The following is a 14,434-nucleotide window of genomic DNA, read 5'->3' on the forward strand; positions in this document are numbered from 1 at the left end:
TGTAAGCTGGGTCTGTAAGTAACAACCAAAGGGATACTGTTGTCCTTGTCTTGGGATTGGTATTTTAGCAGGTCAGAGTGAGGTATGATTCTAACTTTGTTGATTTGATTGGCTATATTTTTGGGATTGTATAGTAATTGTGTAAATCTCTGCTCCAGATCTTTAAGGTGTGCCTGTCAGTTGGTGGGATCAGAGGAGATATGGTTGTAGAGCCTGGTTGTAGACAATGGATCTAGTGGTGTGCTTAGGATGAAAGCTGGTGGTGTGAAGATAGCTGTGATGGTTGGTAGGTTTCTGATACAATGTAGTGGCAATGTGGCCACTGCAAACCTTCAAAATGGTGTCAAGGAAATGAATTTACTGGGTGGAATATTTGAGTTAGTTTGATGGAGCAGTGGAAGTTTTAATGTCCCAGTGAAATTCTCTAGAACTTCTTTCCCATGGGGGATGAGAGGACTGCTGTGGAGGAAATGGACTTCAAGCTCTGTCATAAATATACTGACATATTGTGGAGTCATAAATGTGCCATCACTTGCTTCCAGTGCCCCACTATTGTCTACATTGATGTGCTTTTCCCTTAGTCTTGGAACCCATGGGCATTTATAGACATGCTCTAGGAGAAGGGGGGAACTTTAATTAGTGAGCCATGCTACCTAAAAGCACCCAAGTACCCTGTGTAGCAGCGTCTCTGTGCTGAAAAATGGTGGTGGGATACTTTGAACTAAAGCTCATTGAACGAGCTTTAGTTCAAAGTGCCTCACTGCCATCTTCTGGCACGGGGATGCTGATACACGTGATGCTGGAGGCTGCTGGAGTGTGTTAATTTCCACATTCCAACAGACTCAATTAATCAATTAATGGATTTACAGCATGTTGGAGCAGCCTCACTACACGTCTATAGGAACCCCACGTGCCTTCTCCTGTTTTCCTGCAGGGTTTGCTCTAGGCCCCAACTTGGCTAGTTGTGTCACTGGTGTTAAGTATGGTGTAAACAAGGACTACAGAATCTTATCCCATTACCTGGGTTAGTTTTTGTGATCCCTTTTGGGGTACCTACAGGTTTATTATTTGTTTGCCTCTTCTGCTACTGCCTTTCTTCCCTTCCCTAGCTTTTGTATTCAAGCCATTCTCTGATAGACTGCTCTGTGTATGTCCTTTCACAGCATCTGATGAAGTAAGCTTGGGCTCAAAAAGCTTATGCATCATTTCTGACTATTTAGTCCAATGGTCTCCAACCTTTTTTAAATAGGACATCACCTTTGGCATTTAAAAGCAACGCAAGGTCTACCGTGTGCTGCCACCACCTCCCCTCCCCTGCCCAACAGGTGAGGCTGTGGTAAGGGAAGGATGCGGCAGATCGAGAAAAAATTATTTGGGGGTGTGCCTCCCCAGCAGGTAAGTACCACCCAGCGGGGGCTCCACTCAACTTACCCCTGCTCTGTGGCACTGTCCCTCACCACAGGGGCCTTGATCTAGCCCCTACCTCTGTCCTCCCCTACCAACTGACCTGCTGGGCTGGGACATGTGCGTGTATGCACGTGGGCACTCAGCCCCCCACCCCAGCCTCGGATTGACTCCAAGAGGCTCCAAGATCTACCGGTGGATTGAGATCCATCGGTTGGTGACCGCTGACTTAGTCTATAAGGTGCATATATATCCTGACTTCTCTAGTGTTCTCATGAAGTCTACCTTTTCCCTCTAAAAGAATCATAAAAATCACACACAATTTGCATATAAGATTGACCTGTAACTGGATTGCTGATAATTGGGTTATAATTGCACACAATGCCAATTTTTGGTTGGCAGTCGCAGAAGTGCTGACTAATGTTTTGTTTCCTAAAACCGTTCTTTAAAATATAGGGTCAGTTTTATATGCACGGTTGACTTATTGCACAATACAGTACGCGAAGTCTCTTCTGTAGTTATTACTGTGTTGCCGTGGGTGGGGAGTCAGAGTATGATAGCACAACTTATGAAGAAATATTTTGTTGAAATAAGATTAAGAGTGTCATAAGATAAATGATAACATATATAAATAACAGTATATAGACACACTTCAAAACACTGCAGGCAGTTTTTTACATGATGCAAGACAATACAAGTGTCTTTTTGTTGTGGTTGTACACAATTGCATTGTATTGTGATTGAATTTCACAGCACCTGAACTTACTTACCTGCTGCACCTGTCTCTGTGCATGACTTGTCAGAAGACCCTGATCTAGGCAGAAAATTGCTAGCAGATGTTGTTACTGAATTCTGGCCAGCTTTTTAGATTGAACCATCTCATCAGACAGCCCCTTCATATGATTTTAGTCAGAGTCCAGACTTTCGTCTGCACTGAATGATAGGACTGAGATTTTTTTTTTCAGGTTGGAACAGTGGCATAGCACTTTATTGACTAAACTAATTGATAAAATAGGAAATTAAAAAGAGGCTAATATTTGCCTTACCGCAGAGTCACAAACTGCTGGCTAACCCGCATGCATGTGGGTTTTAGCCAAGCCCAGCTAATAGTGCTGTTCCCTACTGACTGCTACAGGGCCAGAAAGTCCTTTGTCCAGAATGCCTGGAGCAGGGCTGGGGGAAACCTTCAGCCTCAGGCTTCCCTCTCAGCAGGGCAACACCAAGGCTGGAGGGGCCAGTCCCAGGGGAAGGGGTTCATGCAGCTCCCTCGCCTACTTGGCTATTTTACTCTGAGACAGGCACAAAGGTGCGAGTTGGGATCCAGGGGGGGACGAGGACCCACTCGGTAGCTGCCTCCTATTCCAGGTAACTCATCAAAAAAAGGGAGGATGAGGCCGAGAGGCTGCTCCTAAAGCGGGCACGGGGATGGGCCGGCTCCTCCACACGGCTTTAAGTTGATAGGCAGTCAGTAAAAATTCAGGCTAATTCACGCCTGTCCATAGAATAATTAAAATCAAGCTCCAGAGGGGCAGGGCGTGGCTGGAGCACGGCGACGCCCCCGGTGCCGAGCGGGCGCAAAGCAGCCCAGTTCCGGCCGCCCCGGGGCAGAGGCGGCGAGGCGTCTCGTGGGGGAGGTGCCGACGGGGATTGTAGTTCCCGCGGCCCGAGAGGCCCAGCCACGGGGCCCGCCGCGGACTACAAGTCCCAGCATGCACTGGGCCGACGGCGTCCTGTCACGTGCTGCGCAATATGGCTTCCCCGTGTCTGACGGGCTGAAGTCTGCGGAGGGGCAGGGGTTTCGGGAGCTGTGTGGCGTCGTGGGCTCTTCGCCATGCAGAAGATCAAGTCGCTCATGACCCGCCAGGTGGGCGCGGGCGAGGCGAGGGGCGCGGGGGAGCCCGGAAGCGGGTGGGAGTCCCTGCTCCGCACGTGGGAAGGGGCCGAGAGCAAGCGCTTTCCTTGGACAGTGTCTCCTTCGAGCCGTGGAGAGCGGCTCGGGGCGTGGGTAAGTGAGGAAGCTGTGCCGCCAGCCCAAGCCTGTAGTTCAGGCAGGCGTAGTGTACATTGTGGTCCACACTTTCCAAGCCCTGTATTTTTGCAATAATTACATTATTACAGGAAATTCTGGCATATTTGGCATCTCTAAACATCAGACATTTTTGTGTCTAACTTTACATGCTCACTTTTGAGAGAAGAATTGGCCCAGAAATCAATTAGAAGTCATAACCTCCCACTAAGGGTTCTAGTTAATTAACTGTTCCCCCTGCTTCCACTGGAAAGTGTGGAGGATCAAAGGGTGGGAAATTCAGTAATTGAAATAACCAATTTTTGTTTCTAAGTTTGATATTGAGGCTTGTTGTTTAGATGTCTTAAAGTAGGGATGGATGTACTGGAGATAGGGTTTGAAGCACCTACTAGATACTAATTGGAATTTAATGTGAAAGGTGAATGAGTGGTAATATGCCAATACATTCTTTAAGTGATGGTCCAATTAAAAAAACAGACTTCTGTCACATGCTGAGCTTCTAGTATTGGGTAGGATGGTGGGGCTTCTGCTAGGGTGTTGTTACTGAGCCTTGCATGATGGTTCCTTTGGCTGGTTGGCATCTGATCAGTCTGAAGATCCCTTCCTGCTGGAACAGTTTCTCTTTCTCATCCCATACTGATGGGAGTTAGGCTGGGAAAGAGAAACCTTTACTGTTCACTCTTACCTCCCAGCATCTGTGACTTTGGGGAGGAGTTCTCTCTCATTACTTGTTGCAGCTTCATTTGGATTGTTCTGTGTCTGCTTTATTGTCTTCGTAACTTAGTAGTAGCAGATTGATATTGACAGACAGCTATTGTCCAGGTTTTAAGCAGAAATGATGATGAATAGTCATGTAAATTATTTTAGAAAGAGCAATAGTGGCAGGAGAGGAACAGGTGCTGCCTGCTTTTAAATTCCTAGCTTTTATGGCTGAGGAGAGGATTCATATCCTGATGTTAGTTTTTTTGTGAATTTATACCTCCCATTTTTTTTCATTTTACCCCCAAAATCTGGATTCTTCTCTGCCTCTTGTATGAGGAAATTGGGTCTGGAGATATTCAATCAAGAAGATCTAAATTAAAAATGCTTTCGTTTGAAAAGTAACATAAGGCAGGGGTTCCCAAACCCCCAGCCACGGCCCAGTACCAGGCTGCGAAGGGTTGGCTGCTGGTGTGCAGGAGGGTTGATTGCCAGACCAGAAGTCCGGAAGTGACCAGCACACTGTGTCAGCAGCCACGCAGGTATAAAAAAATATACTTTTTAAGGTACTTAGTATAAAATATTTAATAGTAAGTATAAAAAAGGGTTGGCTGCCAGCTTGCAGTGTGCCAGTCACTGCTGGTCTGTGGTTTGCTGGTCTGTGGTCACTTCCAGTCCATGGCTTGCTGGTCTGCAACATAAAAAGGTTGGGAACCCCTGACATAAGGGATTCTTTTGTAATTTAAGCAAGAGGATTTCTTAGCGTGATTTTTTTAATTGAACCAACTGTGTAGTTGGGATAAAGTTAGAGAAGCCTTCTAATGTAAGACACTTCTCAGAGACCTATGGAAGAATGTCTTTCATTTAAAAGCTCGTCTGACTATCCCAAATACATAGTTGGTCCAACAGAAGGTATCAGTGCATGCCTTGTATAATTTCTGGACTATCACAGCTACAACTTCATTCTTACGCAATGTTGTAATTAAAAGAAAATTGAAAAGATTATGAAGCCATTCTGCACATTTTCAGTTCTCTTCCCCCACCTCCCCTGCCATGTACACACACAGACGCACTAAAGCTCCATTCCTGATAAAATGTGTGACTTATCCAACATAGGATTTGAACCATTTGGGAAGTATTCACATTCTTTGTTCTGGGACCTGGAATAATGTAAAGAGTCTTTGAGATGGCATGAATTTCATCAGCCATTCAACGAAGAGATCTTCCTCTGATTTTTAGGAGAAAAATGGGGAAAGCATAGCTCAACATTAGTTACCTAGGGTTGCTGGTATCTTGATTCACTGACATACACATGCTTTTGTTTGGTGATGATAGTTTTAGAATAAAGATGTGTTTGAATGTCCAAAGCACTTAAAATCAGAGACGATCAAGATAAATAGCAAATAAGTAATTTTATGCATGTAGGACCTGAAACATTTTTTAATTATAATATTATTAGAAAAATGACTTTCAAAGAAAAGAAGTCTTCCTGCATTTACTACCCATCATCTTCAAATGTGATTAATATAGTACTTATAAATATTTATCTGATAACACTTAGCCTTTATTCAGCATCTTTTATTTGAGGGTCTCCAAAGGTGAGTGTTATCCCCATTTTATAAATGAAGAAGGCATAGCCACCAACAGTCTGTCTTTGAGAAGGACTGAGGATCCTTCTCTAGGACAAGATTGACACAAGTCGCACATATGTGTGCCTGAAACTTAGTCTTCATATCACTTGCTTGAGGCCCCTGTAGTAGCTGTAGTCAGGCCTGAGTTTAAAGAGTTCCTTGCTGTTAGTCTTCACTATGCCTCTTTAGAATTTAGCAGAGGTTATGCTGGCTAAAGCTTACAATGTAGCTTGTTTTCCTTCATCTGTATTGCCTCTGTATTCCTGAAAGTTGTAATACCCAGTATTTTCAGAAAGCTAAACTAATGTGATTGAGAAGACCCCGTATAAACAGCAAAGTGGAGGTGCTGTTTTCTACAGCATCACTTTTTAAAATCATAAATACACTTTTTTGTTAGGTAACTGATGCATCCTATATTAAGGCTCCACATTATTGATATGTCCTCTTGTTTCAAAAAAATTTTAATATTTGAAACACAATTATTACATATTTTAGTAAAATTGGGAGCATTTGATTTTTATTTCACTTCTAACAAACATCAAAGAAAAACAGCCCTAGCAGGTAAATAGTTAACTATTCCATTTTATAAAAATGACGGTTTATTCTACAGAGTAGACATTACTTACTTTGGATTAAAGCTTTTTGATGCCATTAGCTCATGAAGTTAATGGAATAGAATACATTATTTTATTTGGACTTTACTAGCCTTTTAAATACTGAATCGAGCTGTGGGAGTAGATGAGCTGGTGCAATAGGATGCAAGTATTGATTGTAAGAAAAAGCTAATCCTTTGATATTAATAGATTTGACCCAACAGGATGTGGGCTCTGACCCTCCTTCAAAGTATTTGTGTGGGAGTAATTCATATGAATACTCCCATTGCAGTGTTTGTAGAATTAGGACCATGTCACTCTAGTTTATTAAAACTACTGTATATGTATTTTCAACTCTAGGTAAGATCTTAAGTAGTTTAAGTGTAAAAGGCACAAAATTGATGTTTGTTATCTTTCTTCTTAAGGGTCTCAGAAGTCCTCAGGAGAATGTTCATGACCTCAGTCCTATTGAGAATTTTCGGATTCCTAGCAAGGTATGATCCACAAACATTATGGTTCTTCTTTTAGTTTTAACATTTCCACTTTTTTCACATAGTGAGAAACTATTATACCTTTTTGGGACCTGTGCTTATTGACAAAGTAGCTTTTTTCACAGGTTGGATGAAGAAGTTGTGCAAAAAGACTTGAGTCTTTGGGCAAGAAAGTGCACTGAATCAAAATTAAGATACATTTGCCTTCATGAGTCTCATCAGTTTTCAAATCGATTACTGCACTTACTTCCATTTAGGCTGCCTCCTGATTTAAAATGTTTAAAATGCATGCTTTCTGGAATGGATTGGGCAGTGGAATGCACATTTACCCTCTGTATGCAATCTCTTTGGGTTTGATGCCATACATATATTTCCAGTTGTTTGACTTAGTTCATCATCATATTTGGCAAACATATAAAATGGATAAATGGCTTTCTGCGTTATATCAGAAGGAATAGAGCATTATGATAATCCCATGGAAACAAGTATTCTATTGTCTGAGAGCCTGGGAATTGTCAACACTGATAACTTCTTACTTGAAAATCATGCAAAAAGGTTGGGCTGAATTCTTGACAAGTGTCTAACCAGATTGATGTGTTCATTGGCCTGTTGAGTTTGTTTGGACCAGATGTGACTTGTTGCTTGGTCATGTAGGGTGCTGACAGATGTGGAAGAAAAAACCAGAAACTGTGCTTTATCGGAAGAGGCAGGCATTAGTTGGATGCAGTTTGCCCAACATTCGTATGGATTGGGCTTTTCAGTGGAGCTTTTTGGCACTTTTATCTAATAGCCGATTTAGTCAGCTATTAGATAAAAGTGCCAAAAAAGCCCTGGTGAAGCACCTGATCTATACAGACATTGGGCAAGCTGGGTCCAACTAATGTAGCAGCTCTTCTTGACATGTGCCATGCTGAGTGCAGGGGTGCACAAAGCTTAAAGTAAAGCATGAGGGTTTTTTTGTTTAGGTTTTTTTTTTTACATGTCTATAAGCATCCTTAGATATGTTTTGGCTTGAGCCTATGAATTAGAAAGTTACTGCCTTCCATTTCTAAGTCCAAATATCATATTTTTTATTCTTTTAAAGTACATTATCATACACGAAAGTACTTTATAATATGCTGCTTATGTTGAGGTAAATCAGAAACGTGTTGTTATGACATAATATGAAAATCAAAAGAGAGAAGAGAAGAAAAGAAAGCTGAGGGGACCTAATTGCGGCTCTACCGTTATATCAGAGGCATACATTAGGGGCTCGGTGAACAACTGTTCACCAGGGTGCCCTGGGGGGAAAACAAGAAACAATGGCCACAAACTCCTGAAAGATAGTTTCAGTCTGAACATTAGGAAAAACGTCTTTGCAACTAGGGTGTACAGACTATGGAACATGCTCCCTCCAGAGGTGGTACAATCATTTACCCTAGAGGTCTTCAAGAGAAGACTGGATGGTCACCTGGCTGCTGTCGTCTGAGCCCAGATGACTTTCCTGCTCATGCAGGGAGCTGGACCCGAAGATCCTTCGGGGTCCCTTCCAGCCCTATGATTCTATGACTCAAATCAGATCTTTATTTCTTTGTTGTGTTTTATTTTTTAACAACATCTGAATTGGAACACAGCATGCTTTATAATGGTACACATGCTTTGAATTGCAAGAGTGTATGTATTAAATTAGTGGCATCAAAAAAAATTGTCTGAACTCCAGTGTTTAGCTTTTAATTCTATAAATTCTTTTATAAATATTCACTGAGTAACTACCTGTATGCATGTAGTAAAACTACCTCTGCTGCCAAGTGAGTATTTGGATAAAAGTAGGCCTGCAGTAATTGTTTCTTTGGGTTTTTGTTATGTGAGTATAACAACTTGATAGAGTGTGTGTGTGTGTGTGTGTGTGTGATGTCTTTCAATATTCACAGTAGCAAAACAAGCTGATCTTAATAATTTAGTTTTATTTTTTTTTATGCATCTGTGGTGAAATGATAAATGTGGCAGTTGTACACAATCATAGCACTGCAGCTGTTCTTAGAACAAAATCCCATTCAAATATATGGCAGTTCCAACCTCACATGGATTAAAGGACATCATTAATACTGAAACTTCTGCATAGACTTTTCTTACAGGTGCTAATCATTAACTTTTGTTCATGTCCTGAGGCTTTTCGTTCTGTTTTTTTGTGGAGGGGAGAGAGTCAGCATAACACTTTTACTCAAAAAAACCTGTATGTTAAAGGCTTATACTGTATACAAACCCTCTTTTTTTCCTTGTATTATTAAGTGTGTAGTTTTTAAAAAGTACTAGTAACTTAAAAGCCGGTGATAAATAGCTCGCTATAATCTTTTCTTAATGAAAAGCAGTCAGGTGACAAAGATACTGAATTTAAACGCTGATTTTGTTTTTTTTTTTTCTTCTTAAGACTCCCTTGACTTGCAGGGGTATATGCAACACAGTGCTGTAATATAGGCTCTAAGCTTGTACCCACATGTACATGTTTGTTAGGGGTTTATAGTCCATTGCCACAGCAACATCCTGATGCTACAAGCATAAGGTTGTTATAACGGTACGATTAAGTAGCTTGGCGAACATAAACTAAATCTTCTTAAAACTTTATTTTATAATGATATACAACATTTCATGCAAACAAAAAGTCTTTGCCAGAACCAAAAAGAAAAAAAAATAGGAAAGATAAGGCAGACAAGGTTCTTTGGGTGAATCTGATATGTTTTATTGGACCAACTGAAATAGTTGGAAAAAAATTTTAAGCAAGCTTTCGTGTTCAAAAACCCTTTGTCAGGCTAAGGAAGTTTCAGCAGTTAGTGTGTGCTCAGGAAAGATAACGGTTTTGTAAGATGTTAAATTTTGACTCATTATCTTAAAACAGTAGACATAATTCTCCAAAGGAGCAAGTAAAGCTTTAGACTCTACTCAAAACTTGTATGTGGCTGCTTCAAGCCAGCCAATCCAATAAAATCCTTTCTTTAAAATGAGTATAGTAACAGTTTTTGCATTGGAATACGTTGATGTTCAGGGTAATTCCTCTGAATTGGGTTAGAACTGATATTGGAACTGGGTTCAGTTTCCAAAGCTGAACTAATGACTTTGGAAGATACCCCCAATGAAGGGAAATATTTGAAAAATAGATCTGAGTAACTGTGGCAATTTAACCAGTAGGAAAACTTAGGCTATCTTTCAGAGCACAGAAAGTAAAATAAAAAAGTTGTCACCTCTTGTAGACAGGAAGCTAGGCAGTTATTTATTGCCATAGTATCTTGGTTATATAGGATCTGTTTTTTATAACTACTGAGCTAGTCAATTTCAGTCTCATTATTCACAGTTTCTTTTGGAGGTGGTAGAAGATAAATAACCCTAAATCTACAGCATATCAACAGACTATCTCAGAGACTGAACAGCTTTAAATAGAAGCCTTTTGGTGCATTTTCAAAGATCTGGATATGGGGGGATGCTTTTTATATTAATTATTGAATTCCCTTGCTTGCAATGGTGTGGACTTTCTAGTACTTCTTTCAATAAACAATACGTTATCTGAATATATATAATGATACATGGGTAATATCTGTTGTGTGGCTTATTCTTTCCTATTCTTTCCTGTGGGGAGAACTGTGTGGTGTCTAATCTTTTTTGGTAGGGTTATTGCTGCTTTTTGTATATCCTCTGTGATACTACCATATCGGAGAAATTCACTTGGAAGAAATGCTCCTCTGTTTGGAATGGAAGGTGGCAAAGTTAGTCCTTAGTTCCTGTGGGAACTCATTTTGTAATCTGAAACCAGACCTGAGCAAGATCTGCCTCTGCAGTGATTATCATATACCTCATGCACCTGAGGATTTGGACCATGGCTCTTATCCTGGCACTTTACATGATCGTTGAAAACAGAAACTATGATACAAGAAAAGTCTAATGTGGGAGACTGAATATATATTCCATCTGTTATTGTTGCCCGGAAAGTTCTCTGCTAACAACAAATATATACAGGCTGAATTCTGTTGAGTGCTTAGTATATTTTCTGCTATACTCAGAATTTGGCCCTAATTGTTCTATAATAGGAAAATGGGCTGTTACTGGTTTTGAACCCAAACTTAATCAAAAACCTTTTATGACTTCAAAACCTTTTATTCTCTAAAAGGAGAGGGTGAGAAGCTTGGTTAGGGGCTTCTAGAGATATCTTTGATTAGTTTTCTGTTAGAGTGCAGGACAGCCTTCTGAACTCTTGAACAGGCACTCTCCAAATACTTTAGAATCATCTTTTTAAGGGGATACTTTAGGCCGGGGTTTTCAACCTTTTTGAACAACTGTATCCGTTCTCTCTCAAAGTTTCAGCTCCTGTACCCCTTTATATTTCTTTTCTTGTTTTTAAGGGCGGGGGGACAGATCGAGGCCCCTGTGATGAGGGATGGAGTGGGGCTGGGATTGGGGCAGGTGCTGCACAGCTGGGGCGGAGTGTGGGACAGGACAGAACCGCGAGCATCTCATCTGGGGGGTGCAGGGAGCTGGGGGAAGCTCCAGCTGCTGCATACACCCCAGGAAGGCATGGCGGGGCATGTACCTCCAGATCTGCACGTAGGGCAGGGAGGGCTGGCCCAGTGGTGGAGGAGGGAGTGAGGCTGGGGAAGGGCAGGCTGCTGTTGTGGGCTGGGGCTGCACTGGACTGTTCTTGGTGGGGGGCTGGGCTGAGCTGCATCAGGTGGGTGGTGGTGGCACTGGGGGTTGGGGGGGCTATAGCAATTCTGGACTGGCTGCACCCCCCCCGCCCAGTAGCCTGCCTCCCAACACTACTGCTGCTATGCCTGCCCCAAACAGCCCGGCCCAGCTGCCGCCAGGAAGAGCAGCTTTGGTCCCAGCCCTGGTCCCAGCTCACAGCAGCAGCCCACCCTGCCCCAAGCACAGATCCAGGGGCACATGCCTCTTATGCCCTCCAAGGATGCGCACAGCCAAGGGAGCTGGCTGCCCCCCTCCCCACCTCCATGTCCCTGGACGAGCTGCTCATGGCTCTGTTCCCCACTCTGCTCAGTCCAGCCCTTGCTGGGAAGAGTCCCACACAGCCCTGGCCTCAGCCTGCAGCAGCAGCCCGCCTGGCCTTGTGTGCAGATCTAGGGGCACATGCCCCCCATGCCTCCTGGGGTGCATGCAGTGGTGGGAGCTGCCCCCTGCACAGCTCAATTCCGTGCCCTGACCCAGCCCCACTCCCATTCCCTCCCCCACTGCTGGGGCCTTGATCTGCTCCTCCAGGCCCTTTCCCTCACAACATACTTACTAGCTGGACCTGGCTTCTCTCCTGGCCTCCTGTGTGCTGCTCTGCAGCTGTGTGTACACATGCAGCATTTGTTGGCTACATTAGTTCTGCGTATCCCCTGCAACCTTTTTAAGTACCCCTGGTTGACAACCACTGGCATTAAGGATATGGGCTATCCTGCTGAAGAAACACCTAAGATGTATTAATCCCTGAGTAGATGGTATAAGCCTACCATTGCTGCGGTAAAGAATGCATATTGATCTGGGGGAAGTGGACAGTCTCAAATAATTATACCTCATTTATTTGCAAATTTTTTTTTTTATACCTCGGTTTCTGTAATTATTTCATTATTATGACTTAGCAGTGGTAGAATACACTGTGAGACTTGCTCTGTCCCAGTTCCCTTTGAGTAATTCTATATTGAAGAAATTTTGGGATTGTTGAATTTTCATTGCCTTTTTATGTCAAGACTTTTATTAACGCTTTTGTTCTGAAGTATTGGTAGTTGGAGGAAGGGGAGTTTCAGGATATAATCTTAGAAATATTTAGAGGAGTTTTGGCTGGTGAACTAATTGGAGACTTCAGGTTATGTACTGTGAGCATTCTTGCATCCTAACAGACAGGTTAGGGAGGTTGATTCTTCAAGAAACAAATCTTGGTTACATCAACAGGATTAACTGGAATATTGTCCTTCACTGGTGAGGGATTAGGCTAGCTCTTGGTGACTTTAGATGCTTGGAAACCAAAGGAGCTAGAAGCTGTAATTTATTGTAGCATGATTGTTGTTTTGGCATCTGGGAAAGTCTTTGAGGCTGTGAATGAAAAGCATGTTTTGCATAGCTTGGTTCTCTCCATGATGTGTTGTAGCAAGTGCTGTAGAAAGAATGGGCAAGAGAAATAATGGTTTGTTTTTTCCCCACCCTTTAATAAAAACAAACAAAAACACTTCTCCCTGTAGTGATGTTTAGAACAAACCCTGAGGGCGCATCGCAGTGAGCGTGCACGTGTGGTTAGTAATGCCTCAGACCCATTTGAGGTGCTTCAAGCCACACGTAGCACACGTGCACATGCCCCTGTTCGTTGCAGTGCTAATTTCCAGTGTAGTGGTTTTTTTTAACACCAGGAGATCTCGGTGTCAAAAAAAAATGCTGCTAAAAAAAAAAAGAAGTGATTTGGCACCAGGAACCGGAGCTTGACTGGCTAGAGCTATGCTGGCTGCTGGCCAGGCTCTAAGCAGCTGGCTCAGCATCTCTGTTACCCCAGGAGGCCCCAACGACCTCAGGTAAGGCTGCCTCCTCTACCCCACCCAGGGCACTTTGCTGTGCGCCAGAGTGCATGTGCAGGGGTGTGCCTGGGGACAAATGGCAGTGCACAAATATGTGCAGCTGCTATTTGTCCCATGGGAAACACTCCTTGCATGTGCACTCATTGGGAGGTGGCCTGAGAGTCCTTCTGAGGGAGGTTAATACCTAGTTACTCTCTTAACTGTCAGTGTACCATCTAAACAAAATTGAAATGTTGTAATAGTTCTGTCCAGATAGTTCACAAAGTCACTATATACTCAATAAAGTTACTAATACTATAAAAAGTTATGTGGACATTAATTCAGAATACATCTGATAAAGTGCAATATTAACATTAGTACCTAAAGCCTTGAGCACTGAATCTTCCCCACTGTTACTAAGATGTACAACAAAGCGTTGATCACTTTTAGCAAACTTGTCTCTCTATGGAGGCAGATAGATAAGGGAGACAAAGAGAAAGAGCAGTGATCTGCTGTCACTGGGCTCTGCTCTTTCCTCCCAGAACTATTTTTCACGTCTGCAATCAAACATATGAATTGTGGATTGACCTCAGATCATTGTGGATGATCCTCAGTCATCTGCGGATTCACTGATGACTTCCCTATTTACTGGAAGACTGCCATTCTCTCATTGAGGGACTGCTGTTGCTGCTGCTGAGCTCTTGAATGCTAAGGCTAAGTGCAGATATTTGGGAAGGTAAGGGGGATGTTAGATTGAGTTAAAATGGCCACCCAATCTAACTTAGTTTGCCCAGGTGCACCCCTTACAGTTTTATATCTGGTCTCAGTGATTGGAAATCAATCTAAATCCATAACAGTATAGAAGTTCTCTGCACACAGATCGGTCTGAAAATGGTGGAAACTGGTCTAAGACCTAGATCGGTGAGCACTCTAACTTAATTGATCTAGGTTAGACTGTTGCATGGAATTTCTGCAGTTACTGATGCAGCCTCCGGGCTGTGAAAGCCCAGCCGCTGGCCACAGCCTGGGACTGCACCTTTCCTACCAACGTCCTTGGCACTGGGCTATTTTTAGCTCCCCCAGC

The 14,434-nt window shown here is 42.8% G+C and overlaps 1 protein-coding gene across 2 annotated transcripts in view; it reads left to right on the forward strand.

Annotated features, from left to right (window-relative positions):
• Nucleotides 1-3,154: 3,154 nt before the first annotated feature.
• Nucleotides 3,155-14,434, forward strand: part of VPS50 (VPS50, EARP/GARPII complex subunit) — a 164,079-nt gene continuing 152,799 nt past the window's right edge. For both annotated transcript variants that reach the window (XM_019508428.1, XM_019508429.1), the window contains exons 1-2: nucleotides 3,155-3,268; nucleotides 6,779-6,847. In XM_019508428.1, the coding sequence (XP_019363973.1) occupies nucleotides 3,236-3,268; nucleotides 6,779-6,847 (102 nt within the window). In that variant the 5' untranslated portion in view covers nucleotides 3,155-3,235. The remainder of the gene's footprint in view (nucleotides 3,269-6,778; nucleotides 6,848-14,434) is intronic.

This window comes from Gavialis gangeticus, unplaced genomic scaffold, assembly GCF_001723915.1.
Source record: "Gavialis gangeticus isolate Ggan-Ray unplaced genomic scaffold, GavGan_comp1, whole genome shotgun sequence".
NCBI classification, from domain to species: domain Eukaryota; kingdom Metazoa; phylum Chordata; order Crocodylia; family Gavialidae; genus Gavialis; species Gavialis gangeticus.